The following is a 27571-nucleotide window of genomic DNA, read 5'->3' as shown; positions in this document are numbered from 1 at the left end:
TGCAGAGCTGAGCAGAGCACTTCGCCGATCACGTTCCTCCTTTTGGAGGAAGCTGGATGGAAGAAGTACAATGACCTTTATTGTTTTCTTGATTAAGACAAATCACAGCATTTACACCACAGGCCAAAACAAGACATTACTGATTTATGGCAGATGAAAGTTACACTTTACAATCATGATTCCTTGAAACATCCCCAGTCTTTGCATGGTTCAACTGACAAATTGCCCCCTTCTGTTCAGATTACAAGTAGAAACGTACTTGTGGCCAACATAAACATATTCTATCACTCAACCATAAAAATATAATAAAACCACTCAACAGGTAGTTCCTGATCCGACCTGTGTGATTGCCACTCTCGGGTCACAAGCTCTACCTTTCAGAATAAATCTGTCAGCCTTCAGAAAGACATTCAGACACATTTCTGCTTGTCATTATGGCAGGACAAGGGTAAAAAACAACAACAAAAACAAAAAAAAAAAACGTACTGGTAGATTTAATCTTACGTAAGCATTCATGTCATAAATCTCCCAAAAATAATAATGAAGAAAAAAAATGAATCCATTGCCAAAATCAGCGCTGATGGAATTCCAACTAACAGACGCCTTCAAGAGGCCATGGCAGTGCATCGTTGTCTTTGGCCACATTTCATTTATTCTGTGATGCAGCATTTTAAACAGCCTGGTAAATGTCTTTCTTTCTTTTTAAAGCTTATTCTGCATGCAGAACTGCAGCTACATTGAAGCAACTGCGGTGAACAGCAAAGTCGGGCTGCAACGATTCGTCGACGTTGTCGACAAAAATCGACAATGAAAATGGTCGACGACGAATTCCATTGTCGACAATTGACGCCAGACGCGTTTCTCCAGTGGAGTGAGCCATCTCACGTCATTACGATCTCGCACGTGTGCAATAGCGTCTCCACAGAGCGGGTACGGTAAATATGGCGGCGTCCCAGACAGCGGCCGCGCGTGCAAAGATTAACACTTGGGAGCGTTTGAGCTTTTCGAAAGCACGTCGGACAGTTGATCGAAACGGAGTAAGAGTCTGACTCGACTCGGTAAATGATTAGCTGCTAAGCTAACAAGCAGACCGACACATCACAAATAAAACGTATTGGCTTGAATCTACATTTTATAAGCGTATTTTGTATTTGACAGTGAAATTGTGCTTCCCGGTTTGAATCGATAAGGGACGGCGGCTTGTCCCGTATTTCTGACTTGTCTAGAATGTGACTTTATTTTTGATGCAGTCTCACGTTCGTTTCCGTAGAGTTCGTGCTCAAAACGGCAACCTACGTAGCTGCAGGCAATACCACTGCGCAACCCATTCATAACAACTGCGTACTGGCGTGTTCTTTTTAAGCTTTATTAATTGAACTCCTCTGTAAAAGCCTCCTGCACTTTATTGATTGATGTGTAAAAATATGTTCAATTGAACGATTTCAATACAATTTTTTTTGGTACATTATTTCTAATGTGTATTGGTAACAAAGCAGTTCAAACTATGTAAACCATATACTTTATTTTTTATTTTTTATAAAGGACACAGACGATTATTAATGCAACTTATTTATGGATTTATGTCTAAACTGATTGAGCACTGTAGATGTCAATTGGTTTGAGATAAGAAATTTTGTATGCACCAGCATATCAGCAGCAAAGTTGAATAAAATATGTATTTTTTATTTAAGTACCTATCTTTCTTGTGTTTATTATAATTTCCCACATAATTAAAGCAACCTTATGCTAAATTTAAGAAAAATGTAATAATTATCCGATTAGTCGACTAATCGTTTCAATAGTCGGTGACTAGTCAACTTTTAAAATAATCGTTAGTTGCAGCCCTCCAGCAAAGGAAGGAAAGGGACACATTTTTCTTCCAGCGACGCAAGGGAACAAACTCAGAATGCCCGTTGTCAGGTCGTCCCGTCGGAGCGAGGCCTCAGTGAACGCCCACGGCGCTGTAGTCCCCCTGCAGGTTGAGGCCGCTCAGGGGCGAGAAGGAGGAGACGCTTTCGTAACCCAGCAGCTGACGGGTGGACGATTCCCAGTTGAAGCCGAACTCCAGGCGGCTGTAGATGCACGGATACTGCTGGTCGGCCCAGCGGGCCCAGTCCACGGCTCTCTTCACGTCTTGCCAGTGTGGTGGCCTGGAGGAAGGAGAAGGGGGAGAAAGAAAAGAAGGAGGAGGAGGAGGTTTGAGAAGAAGAAGAAGAAGAGACCTGGACGCATTCAGTTCCTGCCATGTGACTGATTGGCTATTGGGGTTTGCAAGCGATGGGACATTGGTGCGTGGGAAAGTTAAAAGGGTCACAGGATCTTTATTGTCACACTGCTATACTACTGTAATACTATTTCACATTTGCACATTTAACATGAATCTGGACCCTGGTTCTTGTTTCAGCCACAATAAACCTCCTTAAATAGTAATACTACAACTACTACTGCTTCTACTACCACTACTAATAATAATCATAAAGATTAATAACGACTTAAATAAATACACTATATGGAAAGAAGAACTCCAAAATATACACAACACATGAATACATGTGCAAAGGAGCTTGAATGATTATGAAAAGAACGTCAGGCGAGGTGCTAAAGGCGTTGACAGACAAAGAAGCTAGTGCGAAACAGTACAGCAGTGTAGTCGAAGTGGCTATAGTGCTGCTGAGTGTGTATTTGTGCACGAGGGAGGAGTTAATGTGTTGGTGGTGGGTGGGAGCCCACAGAGTCGCCCCAGAGTTCAGCAACCCAACAGCTACTGGGAGCAAGTTGTTTCCAAGTCAACTTGCAGACATGCAGCAAAATAACAGCAGAAAAACGTACGACACAAACTTTTATCGGTACCGTGAAGTGAAAGAAAGTCTGCTGTCGTCACTTTTTGTTGGACAGGAGTCCACTCATAATTTAAGGGCCTGGTTCTGTAAAACATTTCGCACATGAGCTCCGATTCAAAGTAGGCCCCAAAAAAACGAGGCAAATTCACGAACTTCATTGTGAATGGTAGGAAGTTGTTTAAAAATATGGTGCTTCAAAACAATTTCAAATGCAAAAAAATTCTCCTTAATTAATAAAAGGATTTACGGAAAATGGATAAATCAAATCGGGGTTTTTTTCTTTCTAGAAATTTTTTCACAAGCGGGAAAAATAAGGTGACTGTGCGATCCAGCGGTTTTTTGCTCAGACCTGGCGTGAGCCGGCTCGTCCAGGGAGAAGAGGGTGCGCAGCAGCCTGCCTTCCTCCAGCTTCTTCACCCTCATGAGCTGCAGGACCAGAAGAGTCGCCACCAGACGTATGATGTCGGCGTGGGCTTTCACACCTGACCCATGCAACACACACACACACACACACACACACACACACACACACACACACACACACACACACACACACACACACACACACACACACACACACACACACTTTCGTTTTCACAACTTTTTTTTTTTTAAACACTGACGGTTCTGATGAGCTGCGAGCGAGCTGCGAAATGTCTCACCCAGGGAGTGAATGCCCTTGCTTTGAAGGAAGACCTCGACAAAGATGTGAAAGTTGACGTCGATCAGCTCCCCCAGCTCGGCCGTCGGCTCCCAAAAGCCGTCCTGCAACGACGAGACAAGACGAGGGGGCGACGTCGCCGGTTGACGCAGGGCAACAAGGCTTTTTAGGGAGCGAGAGAGAATAAAGACGTGACGCGGTCTTACTGAATGCTGCATCCTGAAGATCTGCGTCCATCCGGGACCGTCTGACCTGAAACGACACGACCACAGCGGGACGCCCCCGGTGAAATAGAGCGGCGTCAGAGCGCCACCTCGTGGTGTCACCGTTTATTAGTTCATCTTATGAGATTTAAAAAAAGGTTCATACTCATGTTGTATTGTTAAACTTGTGCACACACAAAAATACAAACACACATACATACGTCTATACATGTACATATACATAATATATGTACGTATGTATATGGGCATGTACATATATAGAAACATATATACACATATACATACATATACACATTCAGTGTACATACACACACACACACACACACACACACACACACACACACACACACACACACACACACACATATAGTATACACACACACACACACATATATATATATACACATATATATAGATGGATATATATATATATATATATATATATATATATATATATATATATATATATATATATATATATATATTTCCATTAATTATCGAAAGTCGAGAAATTAAAATTACAAGAGTCGCTTTGACCAGGCACACCGAGGAGGAGGAGAAAGATCAAACTCATCCTCTAGACCAGACCTGGGCAAAGTACGGCCCGTGGGTGTGTGTCCCTGTCCGGCGCGCGTGAGGCCAGTCATAAATTACGCGATCTACCCGTCAATCGCAGAGGTAGTTTAGCTCGATCGCATGGAGAGAGAGAGAGTCGCGAAGGTACATCTGCGGCATTTTACCGCGGCCACTTCCGGACACATTCCAAGACGTTGGCGTGGCAGTTTCTATAATGAGCTTGGCAGCCAATGAAGCCAGGAGGCTAAATCTGGGCTGCACGACCGCTGCGATTGGTCGACGCATCGGCTTGCAGGTTGAATGACGTGCATGCGTCAGTGTTTCCAGCCGTTCCGAAACAACCGTCAGCAGTTTTAGGAGCAATTGAGGTTTTATTCGGCCAAATTTGGTTTGGATCATTTGAGGCCAGAATAACGCATTGCTGTGACTGACATCTGAGACCTCTGCGCGGAGATTCAGCAGCCCACTGGCTCCGCCTCCTCAGTCCCCAGTCACTCCAGCTGATGCCCCAAGTTGGCAACGCTGACATTCCTCAAAGTCTGACAGGGGTTATGCACTTTTATTGTAATTATTTTTTTGGACGAAGCACCAATTCCAACCGCCAACAGACACATCGTTGTTATGGCACTTTAAAATGAACAAACAAAAAAAGCACTTACTCTGATTGATCCAGAAGTTCCGTCTCCATCACAAGCTTCTTCTTTCTTCTTTTGGCATCGCCAACAAACGCTTTCCACGGACTTGACATGACTAGTCCTTCTTTCTGCTCTTGTGAGGCTTTTTCTATTAAGCCGGACAAAGAAGCTCCCTGTCTACCAAAAGTGGAAGGAACATCTTCTGATGGGTGAGAGATTGGAAACGCTCTGACTGGAGGAGTTGCACCGATAATTCTGCGTCTAGATTGTTGCTGCCTGCCATAGGACACCGTGGGAGCGCGCCCCAGACTGTGTGGTTGTGGTGCAGCACCAAAGTCGGCATAAAGAGAAGTACGTGTGGCATCAAAGAGGGAAGGATGAGGAGGAGGTGGAGGTACAGCACCAAAGTCGGCATAAAGAGAAGTACGTGTGGCATCAAAGAGGGAAGGATGAGGAGGAGGTGGAGGTACAGCACCAAAGCTGGCAGGAGGAGGAGGAGGAGGAGGTGAAGCACCAAAAGTGGCAGGAGGAGGAGTTGCAGCATGAAAACCGGCAAAAATAGAAGAAGGTGCAGCACCAACAATGGAAGGAGGAGGAGGAGCTGAAGCACCAAAGCCACCAGAAAGAGGATGAGGAGGTGCAGCACCAAAGGTGGCAGGAGGAGGAGGAGGAGGTGAAGTACCAAAGCCAACAGAAAGAGGAAGAGGAGGTGAAGCACCAAAGGTGGCAGGAGGAGGAGGACCTGAAGCACCAAAGCCAACAGAAAGAGGAAGAGGAGGTGAAGCACCAAAGGTGGCAGGAGGAGGAGGAGGAGGAGCTGAAGCACCAAAGGCAAAAGAAAGAGGCTGAGGAGGTGCAGCACAAATGGCAGATAGAGAAGATTGGAGAACAGACAATGAAGACTCTCGGAACGAAAGCGAACCAGAAAGATCCAGAGGAGATGCAGCAGAAGACTGGGGAAGGTACACGGTCGAAGAAGCACCAAGATATGCAGGTCGACTCTTGGCAAGGCGAGGCAAGACCGGTCCACCACAAGGAGGTGCTGGTGCACCTGCAGGAGGAGGTGCTGGTGCACCTGCAGGAGGAGATGCTGGAGGAGCAGCACGAGGACCAGAACGCCTACAAGCCCCTGATTTCATTCGCTCAAGCCCGCAGTTGAGCGAACGACTGAGAGCTTCTTCATCGACAGAACGGGCTGACTTTCTCAATATGGGAGCAGAGCCGGGAGGAGATCCCAAAACTGAGGAAAGACTAAATGCTGCTCCGCCTCCTTGCGACTCCGAGGAGCTGTCAATCTGGAAAAAAGAAAGAAAGAACGAGAGCAAAACGGGAGTCAGACCACAAAATTTTAAACTGAACCTTTAGAGGGCCAAGCATGCGACATTTAATGCCATCTGTTGGCCAGACATGGAATAGAAAATGCACGAGGGGGGAAAGTTACAATAGCTCCGGTCGGTATGCTTCAGTCAGTGTCGGGGAGTAACGAGTCACATGAAACATCACTATGTAATTTCATTACAAAATAAAGACAATTGTAATTAGTTACATTTTTAATGACGTCTGACCACCTCTCTCTCTCTCTCTCTCTCTCTCTCTGTCTCTCTCTCTCTCTTTCTCTCGCTCTCTCTCTCTCTCTCTCTCAAATATAGAAAAGTAACCAAAATGCAATGTAATGTAATTAGTTACATTACTTTAATAACGTCATTGAAATAGTTAAGCTACGAGTACATTTTCAATAGGGTAACTTTTAATTGTAACCAATTACATTTGCAAAGTAATCTCCCCAACGCTGGTCGAGTTAGTCATATTACTCAGTGGGTCAAATCTTTCCCGATGAGCTTTCACTGTGGGAACATTTGAGGCTGACTGAGCTTTTCTCCGGACCGTGTGGAGGGACTCACAGTGGGCGAGTAGTCGTGAGACATCAATCCCATTCCCGATGATCTCCTGAACACCCGCACGCACTTAGAGTCGAGCGAAGGACCGAGAGCGTCTTCAACGACTGAACGGGCTGACATTCTTTGTGGCTTTCTTCGCGACTCCGAGTAGCCGGGACTCTGGAAAAAAGAAAACAAGAACGAGAGCAAAACGGGAGTCAGACCACAAAATTTCAAACTGAACCTTTAGAAGGCCAAGCATGCAACATTTAATGCCATCTGTTGGCCAGACATGGAATAGAAAATGCACGAGGGGGGAAAGTTACAGTAGCAGAATTACAGTTACGTTGAGAATTATTTGTGGATCTCTCTCTCTCTCTCTCTCTCTCCCTCTCCCTCTCACAGTGGGCGAGTAGCCGAGAGAAAACAATCCCATTCCCGATGATCTCTTGACCATCCACGGGCACTCCGAGTCGAGTGAAGGACCGAGAGCTTCTTCATCGACAGAACGGGCTGACTTTCTCAATATGGGAGCAGAGTCGGGAGGAGATCTCAAATCTGAGGAAGGACTAAATGCTGCTCCGCTTCCTCGCGACTCCGAGGAGCTGTCAATCTGGAAAAAAGAAAGAAAGAACGAGAGCAAAACGGGAGTCAGACCACAAAATTTTAAACTGAACCTTTAGAAGGCCAAGCATGCGACATTTAATGCCATCTGTTGGCCAGACATGGAATAGAAAATGCACGAGGGGGGAAAGTTACAGTAGCTCCGGTCGGTATGCTTCAGTCAGTGTCGGGGAGTAACGAGTCACATGAAACATCGCTACGTAATTTCATTACAAAATAAAGATAATTGTAATTAGTTACATTCCTGGAAAAAAAAAAGTAGTAGAAAAATGTAGTTAAATTACAGTTACGTGGAGAATTATTCCCTCTCTCTCTCTCTCTCTCTCTCTCTCTCGCTCTCTCTCTCTAAACGTTTATTCAAAATATAGAAAAGTAACCAAAATGCAATGTAATGTAATTAGTTACATTACTTTAATAACGTCATTGAAATAGTTAAGCTACGAGTACATTTTGAATAGGGTAACTTGTAATTGTAACCAATTAGATTTGCGAAGTAATCTCCCCAGCGCTGGTCGAGTTAGTCATTTTACTCAGTGGGTCAAATCTTTCCCGATGAGCTTTCACCGTGGGAACATTTGAGGCTGACTGAGCTTTTCTCCGGACCGTGCGGAGGGACTCACAGTGGACGAGGAGTCGGGAGACATCAATCCCATTCCCATGTCGGAGTCCGTCTGAAGCTCCTCATCGTGATCCGCGCTGTACTCTTCGCACTCCATTCCGTCCCAATCACGCAAATCAAGGTAATTCTCGTCACACTGCACGACAGAAATGGGGGATAAAGGAACTCATCGAAATTGGAACACATCTTCAAAACGCGAGCGCCCGCCGCTCTCCGCCGACTTCACGCGCTGCTCGCACTTGCCGATTCGTGCAGTCCCATGGCCGAGGGCTCTGGAGAGGTGGACGGCCAGCTGACGTACGGGAGGAAGTCCACGTCCTCCTCTGCGATCAACTGTGGGATGTCTGTGACGCCGCCTTCTTCTTCTGAATCCTACGCCGCCACCACCACCCCCGAAAAAAAACAACAACAACAAGAAAACAAAAGAAAGAGCCGAACAGATGAGTCGCGCATATTTGAAGCTGCCTGTCGACACCACACAGACAGTGGACTTGAAACAAATCCATCATTCTTTCTGCCTGTGAAACCCCAGAATGGTTACGTGGATTGGATTGAACGTCCCCACTGCCTCCTTTCAATAAAGTGGAGATTAGCTGGTGGGCCAAATGGACATTTTGGGTGAACTTCAGTGGTTACCCGATACTCCCAATATTTCCTCGAATGTTTGACAAAACCAAAAAAAAAAAAAAGCGCGCCACAAACCCTCTCCTCGATGGCCACGAAGCTGGTGAACTGAGACAGGATGGAGAACTCTTTGCTCAGCTCGATGATGAAGTGCTTCAGCTCGGCTTTCTTCCCCTGAGAGAAGCCCAGACAATGTGGAAAGTTAGGAATCAAAGCGTCGACCTTTGTCTTGTTTTGGACTGCACACGCGCACGCACACGCACACGCACACGCACACGCACACGCACCTCGTGTTCAACTTCGTCTGAGTCCAGGTTTCCGTCTTCAAAATCCTGAATGAGGGCTCTTGCCGTGAGCTTGTGAAGAAACTGCACGCAAACGCACACACAGATGACCATCACTGGCACGGAAATGATTCAGCTGGTCTTTGAGGGCAAAGACTAAAAGGAAGCACTAAAACTACTAATACTACTACATAGCTAACGATTGTTTTTGTAACTGATTAATGCCTCAATTATTTTCTTCGATTCTATTGGCAGAGACAATTATTTAAATGGGCGAAAAAGATAAGAATGCACGTGCAGGTGCGGCTCGACCGAGTGAACAAAAAGCTTTTACTTCTGTCGCTATGGAGAAAATGTTGCCTTCTTTGCACGGAGAACAGATGCTAAAGGCTGCAATAAACCACAATGGACCAAAAACTGTCGCGTAAAAAAAATAGCAAAGGAAATTATTTATATTTGGAAACTTTACATAGCTCCGTCAACCAGAGGGGATTGCATAATGAGTCCTTACCGTGCCCTTGGTCTTCTGCAGCTCAGTGGTTGACACTATGGTCTTGAGCTCCTGGCCACTCAGGTCTCCAAGGAGAGTCGCCTGTAGAACAATAAGTAAAATGAGTACATAAAAAAATAAAAACATAAAAAATATCCAGAGATTTCCTGGATGATGCCAAAAATAGTTTTCTTTTTAATTTATACATGATAGTTAAACCACTTTGAGGCCACTACTGCTTGCTGGAACCTTCGCCATACTGTAGCTGTTCCGATGTGACCAGAAGATGCAGTGAACAGCGAAACTAGGAAGTGGACAGAGTTGAACCAGTCCAGGACTTTTTTTGCAAAAAATATTGCAACAAGGGAAAAAAAAAAAAAAAAAAAAGTAACAAAGTACAGATACTTCATTACTGTACTTGAATACACTTTCAAGTATCTGCACTTTACTTGAGTATTTCATTTGTTCACAAATATCTGTACTTTCTACTCCTTAAACATCCTTGTTACTCGTGTGTTAGATGTGTTTAAAGTCTTTAAAAGAAAGACATTGTATTCAAAGTGCCGGTAATTCACTTATTATTAAATACAGTTGTAGCTTGAAGTGGAACCATTTGAACTCTGCTGTTGTGTAGTTCAAAAGACAAGTGGCTCAGATTTTAGGAGGAGATTATTTTGTCTAAGTTTTGGGGCCTCTGATCAGGGCAGATCAGAAAAAAATAAAAATGTAGAAAATAACACGAGTTATTGCTATTAAACATCCAATTATGGCTCAGTGGTCATAACTATTATACTACACGATTTTAAGAGCACTAAAGCTGTTAAAACAAATTTCATTTTGCAAAATTATGAACAAGTGTATTGTCTCATTGTCCAATTTTTTTTTTTTTTACCTTTTACCTCAGTACATTTCCGAACGAGTACTTTCTTACTTTTACTTCTAGTGAAGGAGTTGAATTAGTAATACACAAATACCCATACTTTTGCTTAAGTACAGAATGTGAATACTTCTGCCAACTGTGGGTGTGGGTGTGGCCTCGGGCTGCTTACCTGAGTGCAGTGCGGCACGAAGCCGTAAACCAGCGTGTGGCAGTCGTTGAACAGAGCGTGGAGCTGCTTGGGCGCCTGCACTGGAACCGGGGCGTCCGAGCTGAACTGCTGCCACTTGACCGACACCGAGCTGCAGCCGGGAGACGCCATGCGCTTCACCTGGCTCGCCACCTGTGGCCGGGACCGAGCCCATGGGTGAGTCTTCGCGTCGGCGCTTGTGCACGCCGCGTGCTCGCGTCACTCAGTTAGTATCAAGTGCATTGGATTGTTATAGAGTAGGGATGCAGCGGCAGAGTTTTTATATTTATATAAAACTACTCTGGCCAGCAAAGGCAATATTCAGAGCATAGATATAATCAAACCACAAACTTTATTAAAAAAAACAAACAAAAAACAAATTAAACACAAAGTTTACAACTATCCAATAAAATCTAAAATTTCAACCCACTAAGACCTCAAGACATTTTCACTTTATTGGGCTGGGGCGCGTCAAATAATGTATTGTGGAATTTTATTTATACATATTTTTATTTTTCTATGTATATTGAAATCTTTATTTTTAACAGGCTGAAAATAAATCTCATAGGGATAAACTATTACACTGGTTAATCAGCGATCTAATGTTGACAGGTTAGGTAGATTGATATTTTACATAGCCTACGTGCGCCCTGACGCGGATGTCATGAAAGTGCTGAGTGGCACCACAACAACAACAAACAGTGGGGAAAGATTAGCGAGTTTTAGGACTGTAGTTGGACTACGGTCTCGGCTCCTGAGTGCACCTACGTGCGCAAAAAAATGTCAAGAGTTTTGATAAAGTTTTGGGATTGGCCGAAGGTATAAGAAAATCTCATCTTCACTCATGGAAAGATCACGTTTGAAAGTGTGCGGCTCATTAAAGGTGCGTCGACTCGCCTTCTCCGCCCAGTTGTGCTTGGTTTTCACGTCGAAGAATTCAAAGGCTCCTCCTCCCGCCTCGGCAAGGGCTCTCAGCGTGTGGCGGTTGGCGGTTGAGCTGTGAGCGCAAAGAATGAGGGAAACAAAATCAACACGACGCGACTCGAGGGCACGGCACACAAAAAGGGGAGGAGTCACAGCGGAGCCGTGCCCACCTGAGGCCGCAGGTGAAGAGTCGGCTGTGCCGGACGTTGTCCCGGACCAGCCGCAGGGTCACGGCCGCGTTCTGGACGTGGCCGTCGGAGAGCAGCAGCAGGTTCCGCACGCCGCGCGACGGAGGTAGCAGGCTGAGGGCCTGCAGGGGGCGCCACAGCTCCGTGCTGCCCCCTCGTGGACGCAAACGCTGACAGGAGGGAGGAGGAGAAACAGAGAAGTGTCACGACTCAGACTAATTTTTTTAAATTTTTTGTGAAGCCATGATGACGATGGAAATATTCCTCGCTTCACTGATACCGTGAATGCAGCTTTAAATGAGCAATTACTTAGCAATGAAGCTTTTATTAGTTTGCTTCAACAGCAGTTGTCAACATCACCATGTATATATATATATATATATATATATATATATATATATATATATATATATATATATATATATATATATATATTTTCCTGCAACACTATATAGTGTATTCACCCTGATGGTCTCTGTGGCTTCCTTGTGAACGTCGCCGAGTGGCTGCGCTGTCCAGAACGCTTCGCTGTAATCTGACGGGAAAAAACACAGCAGGAAGTTGGACGAGTGCGTCGCACAATGTTCAGTCAGCTGTTGTTGTTGTTGTTGTTGTTGTTGTTGTTGGGCAGGTTTAGGTTGCAAGCAGTGGCAAGAGTTTGTTTCACGATCAAAATGTATCCAGCCTTCTGTCATGCACTTACAGACTTAGAGGGCAAGGAGCATGGTCGGTTATCATAGGTGTATTAAGACACACAACAATATTATAAGACATAACAAGTTGTTTTCTTGCTGCAGGTTACAGGAGGAGTCTAAAGTCACTCTGTCTCTTGTTTCCATACAGCCACTTGCCGAAGTTGTTTTAAGCTGCATATTGCATGTTGTATTTTGGCAAGGGTTAGCCCTGATGAATCCTCGTATCATTTTCAACATTTACTATTAAAAAACTACCAATATAACAAAAGAATGATCTCCTTATATGCCCTAATGACACTCCAGAATATATGATTCAAATTTCAAGGATTTGCATATACATGTACTACCCAGAAAATGAGAATATCCTGAAAAGGTTGCTGTATTTCTGCAATTCAACTTAAAAGGTGAATTTGACATATTATATAAACAAATAATACGCAAATCAATATATTTCAAGTTTTTATTTCTTTGGATTTTGCTGATCAGGTCTCGCAGCTTTAAAAAAAAAAAAAAAACTCAAATTTTATAATAATTTTCTGAGTTTGTGGGTTTGTGGTTTTAATAAGCTGAATATCTTAATCAGCAAAGTTACAACAAGGAACTGCTTGAGATGTCAATTTGCGTGTAATGGCTCGATAAAATTTGTTGGTTTCATCTTTGATGTTAAATTGCCAAAATAAAACAACTTTCACTTGATATTCTAATTTTTCAGGTAGTACCTGTAAATGAAGTGTTAACTTCAGTCCAGAACTACAACATCATTACATTAATTTCAGAATCCTAATTTTTCTTTTTCTCTTTATTCCAACAGAGCGGCTTCACAGAATAATGATCCAAACTCTCTCTCCAGCTCCAGTGAATGTAGCCCTATATTAACAGCCTCCTGCTTCAACCGATGCGCGATGGGCATTTCAAATATTTCAGACAGCGAGATCTGAGTTGCTTAACTTTTCAAGAATCAGCCCCATTTCTTGTAAAGCGTAGCAAGTAAGTAGCAGAGAAGCAAACGATGGACCGTCTGAAATCCACGATTGACTGGAAAACCTGGGAAAAACCTGGATTTAGAAAACTACCAAGGAACTAAAACTAAAAGACTAACCTGTGCCAAACAAAACGATGTTGACTCTGATGCTGGCGTCCAGCGTCTGGAGAACCTGCATGGCGATCCTCTGAGCCAACCTCAGAGGTTCTCCCTTCATGGACTCGGATGTGTCCAGCACGATGACGACTTCCTCGCACGCCGAACTGGGGCCGGCGTCGAACTCCGGATAGAAGACCAACATGCAGGCCTGGAAGGAGAGACGGGAGGCTTCGATGAGACAACGGAGACGGGGGGGTGGAGGGAGGCGGAGGCGGAGGCAGAGGAGGGGGGTGGGGAGGGTTGGGGGACCTGGCTCATCTTGTCGGGGTGCTTCTCCACCCACATCCTGGGCAGGTGGGCCTGGGAGAGAGACACGGACAGCTGGAAACCCTCCGGATCCATGACCTGCCCGGGGAGCACGCTCACCACAGCCTTGCAGTCGGTCCTCTGCGGAGAACGGAACAGGGAATGAAGCAATGACGTTTTTGCCGAAAAAAAATAATAGTATTATTGTTCTTGAAAATAATTATCATGACGCAGACAAGAGCGACTAAGGAACGGTGTGGCACAATTGATCTGAATGATCAACGTGTAAAAAAAAAAAAAAAAAGCAATTGAGGCAACACTGAAGCTGGGGACAGCCAGATTTATAATTGATTGCACATTGTATACACAACCAGTCACAAGTTTGGACACATCTTCCCATTTGATGGTTTGTCTTTTGCCTTTCATGACTGTGAACACTGTAGATTCACTTGAAGGGATTCAAATTAGGAATGAACGCAATTGTAATTATGTAGAGGACAAACACGTTTTATATTTTCAATTCTTTAAAACAGCCGCCCTTCATCCGAAACATGTTTAGAGTTATTTAACAGTGTTTTCTTTACTACATAAATCCATAAATCTAATAGGCTACATACATTTGGTGTCTTCTGTCTGTATCTAAAGAGTGGAAAGTAGTAAAAATATAGAGAAAAAAAACACGATGAGTGAGACGGTGTGTCCAACACTTTTGACTGGCAGTGTATATTTGCACCATGCACATAAAATCATCTAAATGTGGAAGTTCTGTCCTGGTTCATCGGCACCGAGGATGAAATCAAAAGCTTTCACAGGAGCATCAGAAAAATTCTCCATTATAATTTTCGGGGATTAGCCTGTGTTTGCCAGGCTTGCAAAGCCTGAGCGTCGTTAAATAAATACAATCATTCAGAGTCTTTAATAATATCGACGCACGCAAAATGGCCCATTTTGCGGCGTACGCTCACGTGCTAATGTGATCAAACATGAACGTCGTGTGGTTTAGCAAAGCGGCAAGAAGCCATCGAGTGATTGGATTTCAATAATCTCAATTGTAAAAAAGAACACACATAGAAAAACCCAATTACCTTTATTTTAACATTGTGAGTGAGGCAATTCAGGCTGCTGATTTCAAAGGGCATCTCGACTGAGACATCCAGAGTGAACTCTCTGAGTGGAGGACGGAAAACAGAACACGCACACGCACACACGAGAAAATATGCATTTCTGTCACAACAGGTTAACACTAGAACCAAGGTCGTGATGGACAAAGCAGTGGACCAGTATGACCTTGACAGAACGTGACCTCGCTCACCTCTGGTTTGCGTCGGCGTCGGTCACACACACCTTTTCCACTGAGACCTATTAAGGCAACAAAACCCACACAGCAGTCACGCAGGACCTTCAACACCTCACAGTGCACTTGGTGATAAACATGGAAACGCAAATTCGAAAGCTCCCACATGATGCAGTTTACCAGTTTATCGTCACAACAACTCGTCCCCATCCTGTCAGAGATGGAATTTTATTTTTATAGTATTTTTATTTTTATTTTTTTCACTTTTTTGCTTGCTTCACATTTCAGAAGCTGTGCTGAAACACACAGTTCTGTAGCTCATGTGTTGGCTCCGCCCTCAGGGAGACCGTCTTTTTTGTTGTGCACTTCCGAACGCGTGGCGGAATCCAGCAGAGCATCGGTTTGAACAGGAAGTGAAAACCTTTCAGCGCAGGGCGTGAAATGCCATTTTCTTCTGGAGATCAGAGTTTTTGCTAGCCTTTGCTCTAGTGAGGTTAAAAAAATAAAAATATAAAGAGATAGACCTGAACGGAGGAATAACATGGGACTTTCAAGGGACAAAATTCAAATGGAAAGCGGCTTTGGAGAGGGGGAAAGGCATCCCCGGCTGTCCTGACCTGCGTGGTCTGGTTGAGGGCCGCGCTCTCCTGCCACGGAGCCACGCTGCCCGGCAGGGTGAAGAGGATGCTCCCGTCCCGGACGATCAGCTCCGACACGAAGGTCACTTTGATGAGCACGGTTGCGCCGGGAGGCAGGTTGCCGACGCTGATGGTGAACACATCCTGCGGGGGCGAGTGAAGTCAGCAGGGATGAGATGTAGACGGGCCTAATCTAAGCTAGTTCGCTGGTGCTAGGCTAGCGCGAGTCAACAGTTTCTGCTAGCGGACCAGTGAAAACAATAACTGTCAATGTGAAGTCTATGTTAATAGAATAACGTTGGAAATAAAACTACCATGGTGTTGAATTACATTTTGAGGGCCTAGTTTCTCAGCAGCGGCTGAACGTTGCTTTGCTCTGGTTAGCAGTGCAACAAGCTACAACCAACTGCCAACTACAGGAAGTATACTGTAGCTGCATTGCTGCTGAGACGCTATTCGCTCAAATTGCAATGTGCTGCAAACTTAGTTTTATTTCTAATGTTACTTCTTCCATTGTTATTAAACTTTGCTTTGGTTGTACTGTGGCGACTGGAGGAAACTTGTTGAGACAGCATCCACTCATAAATACCCATTAGGTAAATTGGAAATGAGCCATTTTAGGTCAGCAGGTTAGAATCTTTTTTGATTCAAAAAAAAAGAAAAAAAAAAGAAGAAGACCATTTACGTACAGTTGCAATTTATACTTCCTGTTCTTGCTGAATCTCAGTGGTTTAATTTATTCATTAGAAATGGCAACATTTCTGAATACAAGCCAGTATAAACTGTCCGATTTCAGAGAGATGGCCAATGTTGAAGCCCCTCCTATCTGCCTTCTATCATTTGGCCAGCAGGAGCAGGCAAGGTTGGTTGCAAATAGACGAGAAGTGACGGCTGCTGTTTAAACAGCCAAACAGCAGCCGTGTGCATGAACATACGGGGGCATCCTGGTCCATGAGGTAGGCTCCATGGCCCTTCTGTATGGCCTTCTTGTACTCCTTGCGGGCCGTCTCCTTCTCCTTCACCTGAGATCCAAAGAAGGCGCAAACAAAAAGAGATTTCATGGGCCGTAAAAAAAAAAATTCACCCACTTTCCACAGGTTGTTTTATCTGGTGGTAATAGCTGAAAAATGGAAAACGACTAAGAAATGCATTTGAGTACCAGACTTTGATACACTTGTAGCACTGACCGAAATGCTCAGATCCTTTTCGAATTATTAATTAAGGTGGATCAAAGTAAATCAAACATTTGTGCCGAAGATGTAGCGGCAAAGGGAACAACATCAAACTTGATTTTGAATCACCAGTAAAATGGAAAATAAAGGTTCTGTGTATTTTTTATTTATTCTGGAAAATGAAAACTCAGCCCTAAGTGAAAAAAAAAAAATCTCAAATATCTGTTGCATTGCAAGGGAGACAATTTGGTGAGTGGAGGCGAGGCGACTTACCTGTCCCACCACATGTTTCCCATTGATAAAGGCTTCGAACCCGCAGACTGCCGCACACTCCCCCAATGGGAAGACGTACTTGGCCTCGATGGGCACAGCGCTCTGGTTGGTGTACTTCTGGAAAATGACGACCTTTTGGGAGGAGAAGCATGGCCGTGACGCGAGTGAAGAAAAACCCCTCACCAACAACTCCATCGCGAAAATGGTGAGTTTCTCTCCCCACCTGAGAGAGCAGGTCCATCAGTTTGCACTTCACGTGGACGGCCTGAAGGGGGAGCTGCTGACCGGCGCTGTCCAGAAGTCCCGCAGTGACGTCCTCCAGCGGGTTCGTAACCGTCTCCAAGCCGTTTACCTCGTCACAGATCACTGCACGCGCAAAAAGAAATCACCCATGAAGAGCCGCACTGGAAAACTGGAAAATTTCACTTTCCCCCTTTGGCAACTCGGGCAGAACGTTCCGAAAAATTCTCGGAATTTATCTCGCCTCTCCCAAAGGGGGAGGCAAAACGTGGAACGTGATCTGACAAACGCTCGGCCAATCGGACCCGGTCAGATTTGCAGCTACCAGCCAGGAAGCTAGCTGGTTATCATCCGAGTGGGGCTGTCAAACGATTAATTCTTTTTAATCATGATTAAAAGTTCAATGTGTCAAATTTGGCTTGATTCATTATTCTTATATTGGTAAAAGCTTAACTGCCCAACAATACATTCATAAAAGTGCAGACTCGCAGTACAATAACTGCTAGAGACGGGCCGCCACCGTTGCACAGCACGTGTCCTGCTAATACTACAAATCCCAGCATGCTCTGCTAGTATTTTGCCACGTCAATCAAGACAGTTTGGTCATTGGAATATATTATTAATTAATTGGTTTGTTGTTATTTTGTTTTTAAATGTATTATTAGCCTGTGTAAAAAGGTTACTGTGAAATTTAAATCAGAGGGGTGCAAATTAAAAAGGCAGACACTTTTTTTTGTGATTTTGCGTGTGTGCAATATGAAGTTATCTATTGTACAGTATTCAGCTTTGCTTGTTCCATATTCAGTGTTGAAACAAAACTTGTCCAATATAAAAAGGTTCACCGTCATTGTGTTTTTCAATAAATATGACTGCTGGCCCGCGGCTTTGTCTGAGTTTGACATTTTGGCCCCGCTGTGTATTTGAGTTCGACACCTCTGGTCTCAGGTTTCTCAGAACTGACGAAACCGCTAGCGTGCGGAAGAGCCCCGAGCCTTGAACGCTTTGCTGACTTACCTTCTGCCGGAGGAGACGGCGACTCCACTTCCTCGACGTCAACGCTGTCCCCGCTCTCCCACTTGCGGTCGCCCTCCATGTTGAACAGGACCACGTACTTCAGTTTCACCTGGTCGGGACTGTACACCACGTACTCATCGTCCTAAAGCGTGAAAAAAAAAACACCCACAGATGAAAAGCAGGAGGATGCTTTTCACGGTTATGAAAAGCATCCTTTTTCAATGGCAGACCCTCTTCCCGGCCGCTCACCTCGAAGTCAGATTCGGCGCTCGGAGCGCTGCGGACCCCGTGGACACTGTGGTACCCGTCCGGAGCCCGGGTCAGCGTCAGGTCTCTCTTGCGCACGTCGTGGCACTTCCCCAACGCCACGTCGCACACCACGAGCAGCCGCGTGCCGTCGTGGGTGTGGCGCATCGTGTACTTCAAGCAGCATCTGCGGGAGGAGGGGAGGGGCGGTGGAGCGGGAGACTTTGTTCGTGACGGGCACAACGCCGAATAAGCCCGCTTCGGGAATTCAAGGCAGCGGGAGTTTATTGTCAGGGTGATTTTAACGAGGGCTGTCGAAGTTAACGCTTTAACGCAAACTCCTTTAAACGGCACAAAATTTTTTTAATGCGCGATTTACGACCGATTCACGGCCGCGGAAGTGCCGCGAATAGCCGTGGAACGGCACCCTTGTTTACCAATGGCGTCATTCACGGCAAACTCGAAGCGGTGCGCACCTTCGCGGCCGTGCAGCGATCGTTTCGGCCTCTGGTCTAAGGTCTAAGCAAATAATTTGCGATTAATCCTGAGTTAACTCAGGACACTATGCGATTAAAAATTTGAATCGACTGACAGCCCTGATTTTAACATTACCCACGAACCTGAAGGCATCACTGAAGTAGATCCCACTGCCCAGGTTGCCGGCGTCCGTTCTCTCGACCCCGTATTTCTTTACTCCAACATGGGGCAGCAGCAGACCGCTGATAGAGGAGAAGCAGAGAGCTACATCAGATTACAAAACCCATTCGCACACAATTAGTGCATCGACACAGTCGACGGTAGTGGACTTTCAAGAATATTTAGTAATATTTTCAATCAATAACCCCTCTGTCCTGTCAGCGAACGACCTAGAAAAGAGCCCATCCATTACTTCTATTACTTATTATTACTTGTATATCACTCCGTCTTGTTATTTTAGGACGGTCTAGTCAAGCACTAGTTTTTCCAAGGGAGGTGTAAACAGAGGGCTATAGATATGCAGTTTATACTTGCACCATTTATGATACTTTCACCGCTGCTTCTGTTTTTCTGTACTGTATACATTTGTATATTTCAGGACAGGAATAATAAAGTTTTATCAAATCAAATGCAATCTAATCTAATCTAATCTAATCTTATGTGATTGAAAATAAAAATAATGACGAGTTGTGTCTCCCATAGCAGGTTATGGAACAAGTTACACTATCTTTATATATATATGCCATCTCACCGGGACAGAATTCCAACAAAATTGCTGGGGACGGAGGCATGAAGGAGGGGCCTCACGTTCCCGAGAGCGCCCGTGAACGTCTGGAGCTCGACGCCGCGGCAGACACGCATCACCTGATGAATCTTGACGTCGCTGCGGGGCGCGGACACGTATGCAAAAGTGAAGAACAGCACAAAACGCAACAAGGAATGCGTGAATTAAAAGAAGATCATCCAGGAGATTGAAAGTCTATCAGTCTTGAGTACTAAGTTAGGTGTAAAACAAGAGATTCGCGATATATGAAGAGAAAATAAAACAAAACAAAACAGGGAGGCAGTGCACTTACCTGTCCAGCAGAGCGGCGACATCCTGAAACTCTGCACTGTCTGAGGGAACTTCCTCAATGCTGCACCTGAGCGCGCGGTACTTCCCCAGGGAGAAGCAGGGTGTGCTGATCACAGCCACCTCGTTCAGGCTCAGAATATCTCTGAGCAACTTGACGGGAAGAAAAGAGGGCAAGTCAGTATTAGCCGAGGGCAGTGCCTCGCTTTCATGGGTTACCTCGTCCTCATGGAGTTGAAGTGTGTAATATTGGGAGATTTTTAAGAAGGAACAGCGACATCGAGTGGTTACAATTCAGATCACAGCGCCTTTCGCTCTGCCTTCCCTTCCTGAGCTTGCCAGTGAACTACGGCGGCCTGCGCAACCAAACTTGGAGACCTTGTCCAGCTGCTTCCTTAGAAATATGGCGGTGCAGAACTAGGAGCAAGACCCTTGATCTATGTATAGTCTTATACTGTATATATCTGAGAACCGTTCTAAGGGTTGGAAAGCCAAATTACTTTTATTGTTTTAAGCTTTTACCAATAAAAAAAAAATCATAAATCAAGCCAAATTTTACACACTGGACCCTTAAAGAAAAGATGTTAGAACTTCGGGCATAGCCATGTGTCTGAAAACTGAAAAACAAACACCAGAGTTTTGTATCTTTGTTCATACGACGACAAATTTAGGAAACGTCCCGCCTGGAATGCATTCGTGCACTCCCCCCGTGTGTACTCTGCGTTACCTGACACAAGTCCAACGTCGCAGAAACCCTCCTGAGGTTGGTGCGAATCTCCAACTTTGCAGACAGCAGGCTGGAAACCTCACCCAGGAGAGCCACTACTTCCGTCTCATCGCCGTCCTTCAGCTTCCTGTGAACCCGGAGCAACAGGCCCTCTGCCCTGTTCACCTGCGAGTGCACGTCAAGAGTTCCGACAAGTGAGGATAGCTTGTTGCCATGCCAGCAGGTTAACGGTTGAGGCTGCGGGGTTGTCTTTTTTGCGAGAGAGGCGACGGGCTTACATCGTTGAGGCTGAGCTTTTCGACCGGGGCCGAGATGAAGCCGGTGAGTCGGCTCAGGGCCGCGCACCACAGCGTGCTCACGAACTGGCCCACACTCTGGGACAACTGTCCAGTGCTCAGCCTCTCTTCCAGCAGGAGCTGCCGAGGAAACAGATCAACTTTTTTTTTCTTTTAGCACAAAGAAAAAAAAAAAAAAAAGATAAAAACTGGAAAAAAAAAAAAGAAATCAATGAGCTCATGAGATTCAAACCAGGAAGTTGCTAGAAAAGCTTTATGATAACAAAAAGCTGTGCCCTGATGCTGCTGCTGCTGTACTTGTGGTGCAATACTCTTCACAATTACTATTATATTCTGTTGCATCTTATCGTGGTTGATCCTATTCCAGTCTATTTCTGCACTGATTTATTTCATTATTCCATTAGAGCTGCACATGCTGACACCTGCGTAACTGTCTTCTTATTCTATTAGGTTCCACGGCTGATTGCCCTCACTTAGAAGGACCAATTTGCAAATTCATCATTGTCAGGTTTGAGGTGATAAAAAATTGGTACGTGACGCTCTAGCGGTGCCATTCCTACTGGGGCATAGCGTCACATCATAGACCCTTTAACAGTGTAGTGGCGGGAAAGAGCATTTCACCTGTAGATACTGTAATGGTCATAATATACCTTGAACAAGTTACTTTTGAAAAACTTAAAAAAAAAAAAAACTTAAAAAAAACTAAATAAAAAATTGAAATGCGACCCATTAGAAGTCAACTTCAAGTCAGAGGATAAATGTAAAAATGGGTCACATTGGACCCTCAACATTATTTAAGGGTTAAATAATGTCTTTCTTACACATTTTTCATTGTGAAATTTAGGTTCTCAGGAAAAATTCCAGCCAACCAAACCCAAACCAAGCTTCTTTGTTTTGGTTTGCGTGCTGTGGTCAGCCGTGCTTCTCTAGCGGTAGAAAAGTAACACAAAACTAAACAAATCAAACCGCAAATTGCCACTTTAAAGACAAGTAAAGAAACATTAGTCCTGCAACAGCAGTAGTGCAGTGCAGTGCAGTGCAGTGCAGCTATTCAACTCATCTGCCCCTGCCCCACCCCACCGAAGCTATTCATGAGGACTTATCAAGTCGTCGAACCTGCTGCAGGGGGGCGGAGCCCAGCCGGTGGCTCTGCAGAGGGACGTCGTCTCTCAGCTGCAAACCGGACGACGTCAGCTTCTCTTTCAGGGACTTGAAGCACTCCAGAGCTTCTTCCGAGGTGTCGAGAAACACCATGGTGTCCTTCACCGCTGCCTCCTGTCGGTGCAGAGATGGGGAGAGATCGATTTGGCTGCTTTCGTCTGAATCTGCAGGTCTACTTTGTGTAGAGTCAATTTCCCAGCACTCTTAGTGGTGCCAGTTCAACTTCTTGTGAAAAACTCAAGGACATTTGAGCTTCTCCGAAAAACAACATTGTCCGAAAAACAACATGAAACAATTATATTAAAAATGTATTTATTTAACCTTTTTTTTTTTTTTTAAAGTCCAAATAGAAATATTAATCACTTTCATCTATTTAAAAGGCTTTCCAGCTTCAGACTGTAGCTGCGTTACCATTACAATTTTTCGCAAAATAAAAGCGATATTTCAAAACATTTCCCGCGAGATTTACGAGAATTACGTTTACTTTTGTTTGTTTATGTTTGTTTCCTGTCAAGAGTGGTCGTTGTATTTTTCTCTTTGATTACTTACTCCTCCATCCAAACAGAACGCGCCATCTTCGCTGGTCAGTGAACTGGTCACGTGACCCTGTACGTCACGTCCGGCGATGCGTGAATGCAAAAAGTGTTTCCATGACACTTTCGCGATCGACCTCAATGTCGACACGTCCGAAAAACCCACCTCATGAGAGCGTTTAAAACCTCTTTGCCATATTTGAGAGGTTTTCCCCCCGATATTTAGGCGTTTCCATTGCCAGTTTTTGATTGCGATATTTAGGTTTCGCGCAATTCTAGGTGTAATGGGAACGCAGCTTGTGACAACCGATGGGATTCTTTTGAACTGGACCCAATGTGCAACATTAGAGGCAGGACTGAGTTTAGGTTTTAGTGGAGGAATGCACAATGCAGAGAAGGTCGGGGACGTAACAGTAACTGAAAAACAGCACAGGCTTGGGTGAATATGACAGGTCTAAAGCAGCAAGGTGGGGAAGCTCTCACACACCATGGTGCTTATGTCTTCCTTCCAGTATCTGACCACGCGGTACTTGCGTCCCTCTCCCACGCTGCAGCTCTGCAGCTCCACCACGCACCATGTTTTGCCGTTTTCCTTTGTACAAAACAAGAGAGCAAAAGAGACAAAATAAGAAGTTGAGAATGGGACAGGACCTGTACTAGCAGCATCACAAGCACAACGCGGCCGTACCTTCTCAAAGATGGCATACTTGGCCACTTGGAAATCCTCAGGGAACGACTGAAGGTCAGAGTCAGTTTCAGTGTGAGTTCTGCAGGAGAGATCAAATGATGTGAAAGAAATATCTGAAAGAAGTCATTAAATGGGATTAAGAAGAAATTATTGTGGTGCTTTTGTTTGCTTGGTACTTTTTTTGTTTTTTAAAACCGAACAAGAATGATGATTTGGAATTTAACATTTATTGTACTGAACAAGGGCATCGGGGTGGTGCAGTGGTGGTTTACACCGTCGCCTCGCAGCAAGAAGGTTGTGGGTTCTCCAAGTGTCAGTGTGGCTTCTCTCTGGGCTCTCCAGCTTGCTCACACAGTGAGTGTGAATGGTTGTGTGTCTTTCTATGCGGCCCTCTGATGAACTGCCCATTTGTCCAGGGTGTGACCCCACCTTCGCTCTATGACTGCTAGGTTAGGCTCCAGCTAACATCCCACAATTCTTGCAGGAGAAAAGCGGGTCTATTGGATGGATGTACTGAACACACTGCTGGTAGGTTGCAACAGAGAAATGTGACTTAATATTTGATCTTTTATTGCATAATATGGAAACATGTCATTTAATTTCATTGTCGTCATTGTTCTGCCCTCAGGCATTTGATTTTTGGCGCCCTCTTGATATTTTCTGTGGGTGTTGCACATCTTTTTGAAGGAGGAAGTGGGGGGGTAGGAGGGGATAAAGCACCTGTAGGCCTCAGGCCTTAGTTTGTTCCAGCCACACATGAGAATGTAGAAAGTTTGGCTGCCGCTGTCCTGTTGTTTGTGGCTTGCAGAGCATTGTCTGGACGTTCCCCCTTTTTCATGGCTGACCCAATTATCCAGATTAAGGAAGCTTTTGCAAACATTGTTTAAGACTACTTACTTTGAAATGTATCCTTTGGACAAAAAAAGTGTTGAACTCGGCCATGCTGGCTGTGTGATGTTTCGCATTTTGTGCTCATGCTGTGTGTACAGATTCATTAGATGGGAAACTATTTATTGGCATTTAATGGTTTAATCATCCAACTGATTCAGGAGAATTTGTGATTCAAACGTATAAATAACAATGCCTCTGCACATGAATTCTTATCTTTTATGGTTTATTGTAGAGGCTGCATTTTGTCATTGCAGTTTCACATCTTCCTGCATTAAAGGGCGCTTCAACACTACATCCTGGCTCTCATGTCTTTGTGGATGGAGTCTGGCTAGCTGTCAAACTGCGGTTGCTACACCTCAAGGACGACGGTTTAACCATTGTTTTATTGAATGGCGACAACGTGCACACGGCAAAACTTACGATGGCAGGTGGTATAAAAGAGGATTGTGGCTCGCACCTGTACTTCTCCATGTCTTTACCCTCCAGCGAGGCCTTTGCTTTTGGAGCCCCACTGCCTCCGGCCTCCACGGGTTTCGTTGGTTGTATGGACGTGTCGACATCCTGGGTCAGCGGCACGCTGCTGAGGGCTACAATGGAATAAAACAAGCAATTTAATGAAAAAGGCCAATTAATCAGAGCATTGACTACACAAAGCCAGTGAGCATAATCAAGCAACTGGACCTGACGCAACAACAGTGCTGAAAGTTTCATATAGTCAATAAGTCCAACTAAAGTGCAGAGAGGAGACATCGGGCTGCCAATGATTAAACAATGTCTTTCAAGATGAGGTAAGAAGACTCTTGACCCACTGACTTCAATGACAGGGTGGAGTCTCCTGAGAGGGCTTGGTTACCTCGGCTGTCACATGACACAGTGAAAAACCAACAGAATAACTGCTTTGGCCAACGCCTCAACGACAGAAGAATGAGTGCAGTTGTGAAGTTGATCCTGATTTATGTGGCAGCTCATTTTTTTTTTTTTGCCTGCTAGCGTACAGCTTTCTCTGTGAACCCTGCAACAGTAGCATACAGACCAGGTGTGAAACAGGTGGATGGTTGGTAAAAATAAACTTTACCAACAACTTGTGCCACTATTCTAGTGGTGAGCGCTCAACAGATTAAAAAAAAAAAAAGTCCATCACTTTTACCATAGGGGTAAAAGTGATTTAGAAGGAGGCTGTAAACAGCGGGCTAAACAAAAGTTTTTTCGGACAACTAATTGTTGGAGATTTCAGATTCTGGACATACTACCAGTGCCGGGAGAAAACCCACGTGGCTTTGTCTCTTGCACAATACTAAATATGTTTCGTAATGTTAATGTGCTTTGCGCTACAGTGCATCATTTATGCAAATCTGCAAACACACAATTAATAATGTGCAATTAAAAATTCCATTAAGCTGAAAAAGCAGAAGGAAGGAAGAAAAGCGAATGCATTTTCTACCTTCATTAGAAACGACAGGTAAAAATATAATGCTGGTACTTTTCGGGGTCTCCGGAGAGTCGGTGGTGGTGAGGTCGAGCCTGTACTCGTCCACGGGCAGCAGGGCCCCTTTTTCCACGCAGCTGAAGACATAATCAATCCCCACCACGGGCGTCTGGAGCTTCTGGATGCGGCGCAGCTGGCTCAGCTTGGACACGTTGCTCGTCACCACAAACGTGCACTGTGGGAAACGTAGGCATGGGGTGAGTCACGCAGGCTTTGTGATTCTTTTCGCTTTAAGAGAGACTTTTATTTTTATTTTTATTTTTTTTTAAAGCTTTTCAACGATCCCCCCTGAATTACTGCTTCAGTCTTCTCACTATCTGGCCCGCAGCGCTCCGAACAGAATCTGGACTGCGCACAACTCATCCGTTGGGTTCTAAATCTGGTGACTTTGCAAGGCGGCTAGAGATTTTACGGCGCAAGTCTTCGTCAACCTCCAATTGAAAGTGGTTCGTGTGACTCCGAAGACGAGTCCGCCACCGGCCAACAGCCCTCTTTTGAGTTGTGGCAAAACCAGGAAGAAATCTTCGCAGACAAACAAGATATACAGGAAGAGGTCGCAAAGTGTTGCGATCAAATAGGTACGCCAGGAGTGGCACCAAAGTAGAGGCCGTTTTATTAGAAGTGGAAGAAAATCTTTATATGTTTTTCTACAACAGGAAACAGCAAAAACGTTTGTTTTTTTTCCTCAGTGGACGGCATCCACCCATTCATTTCTATCCCTGCATCTGCTGTATTTCGGGTTATGGACGCGTGCACCTGCTATATTGCCGTGAAGGTGGAGTGCAACCATGGGTATAAGTGTGCCAGTTAGTGCTCGTCTAACTGTGGGAGGACGACGAGCACTAAGAGGTATGGCGCCCTGTCAAGATTTTTCTCTTTCCAAATCCTGCAAATCTGGGAAAGGGGGGGGGGGCGGAGTGGCGACATCATCATGTCACCTGTTCATTGACCAGCAGGCAGAGGCTGCCCCCATTATCCGTCACCGCTGTCTTCAGCCTCTTCTTCTCTTTGGAGGGGGTGTTCTTCAGATCCAGGAGCACCGTGCAGTTCTCGAAGACGTTCATTGCTGTTAAGGGGAGAGCAGGAGACAGCTCGGTGACGTTATCATTGAGGCCAAATGGAAATCCACGCACGGACACGCCTCCTGTACGAATTTCCGATAAACAAACGCGGAAGTGGGTTGCCTTTGCGTATCATTTGCTAGTTTAATAACAGTCGAAATTCAACAATCAAATCAAAAAAACGTTGAAAAACTGCGCGTTGAATGAAAATGTACAAATGCGAATATCTGTATGCACGTAAATTGTAAATTGTTAGTTTACGTCATGAAATGTTATGACAAGCAACGCAGTCAAGAAATAATTATGTTAATGTGTTTCAAATGCAGTTAACATTACACTGTTGTTTAAAGCGAGGTGAAACTTAACTTTAACCACCGACCGCAGATTAGTTTGTCAAATACGACATGGCATTTAGTTTTGAACACGCGAAAAACTAACAAATAAACAGTTAGTGTTTGTATTACTTGTGGCATCCGGGCGATTCTGTCAGCAGGTCAGTAGAAGGTGGGCTTCTTTTCCCAGCATTAATAACCAAACGTGAGAGTCCTCGACTCCTACTTTTCGGTGCAGCAAATTAAGCTAGCACC

The 27571-nt window shown here is 44.8% G+C and overlaps 1 protein-coding gene across 1 annotated transcript; it reads right to left on the bottom strand.

Annotated features, from left to right (window-relative positions):
- Positions 1–69: 69 nt before the first annotated feature.
- parp4 (poly (ADP-ribose) polymerase family, member 4) lies at positions 70–27571 on the bottom strand. Its single transcript, XM_076030884.1, has 38 exons — positions 27449–27571; positions 26862–26989; positions 25918–26098; positions 24895–25024; positions 23547–23625; positions 23346–23450; positions 22281–22439; positions 21147–21284; positions 20869–21033; positions 20146–20294; positions 19821–19952; positions 19213–19311; positions 18596–18779; positions 18347–18488; positions 17316–17458; positions 17093–17224; positions 16583–16669; positions 15627–15791; positions 15028–15074; positions 14801–14882; positions 13719–13856; positions 13428–13617; positions 12098–12168; positions 11616–11803; positions 11419–11518; positions 10504–10674; positions 9476–9556; positions 8968–9048; positions 8759–8854; positions 8300–8428; positions 8058–8192; positions 7154–7426; positions 6838–6993; positions 4961–6231; positions 3708–3753; positions 3503–3605; positions 3190–3322; positions 70–2150 (listed from the first exon to the last, which is right to left on the bottom strand). Exons 2-38 carry the CDS (start codon positions 26985–26987, stop codon positions 1943–1945), a joined length of 6015 nt encoding a protein of 2004 aa, XP_075886999.1. The 5' UTR covers positions 26988–26989; positions 27449–27571; the 3' UTR covers positions 70–1942.

The sequence above is a fragment of the Nelusetta ayraudi genome, unplaced genomic scaffold (genome assembly GCF_046127955.1).
Source record: "Nelusetta ayraudi isolate G7.1 ecotype Tasmania unplaced genomic scaffold, CSIRO-AGI_Nayr_v1 ptg000031l, whole genome shotgun sequence".
Taxonomy (NCBI): domain Eukaryota; kingdom Metazoa; phylum Chordata; class Actinopteri; order Tetraodontiformes; family Monacanthidae; genus Nelusetta; species Nelusetta ayraudi.
This window is presented reverse-complemented; position numbering and strand designations above follow the sequence as displayed.

Bases quoted from the DNA above. Each gene is read 5' to 3' on its own strand.
- parp4 (XM_076030884.1), bottom strand. From the start codon at position 26,987: ATGAACGTCTTCGAGAACTGCACGGTGCTCCTGGATCTGAAGAACACC. The intron at 13,857-14,800 runs GTAATTGGGTTT...CGTTCTCCGCAG, and splicing joins CTCACAATGTTAAAATAAAG to AGGACCGACTGCAAGGCTGT. The intron at 8,193-8,299 runs GCAAGTGCGAGC...TCTGTCGTGCAG, and splicing joins CCATGGGACTGCACGAATCG to TGTGACGAGAATTACCTTGA.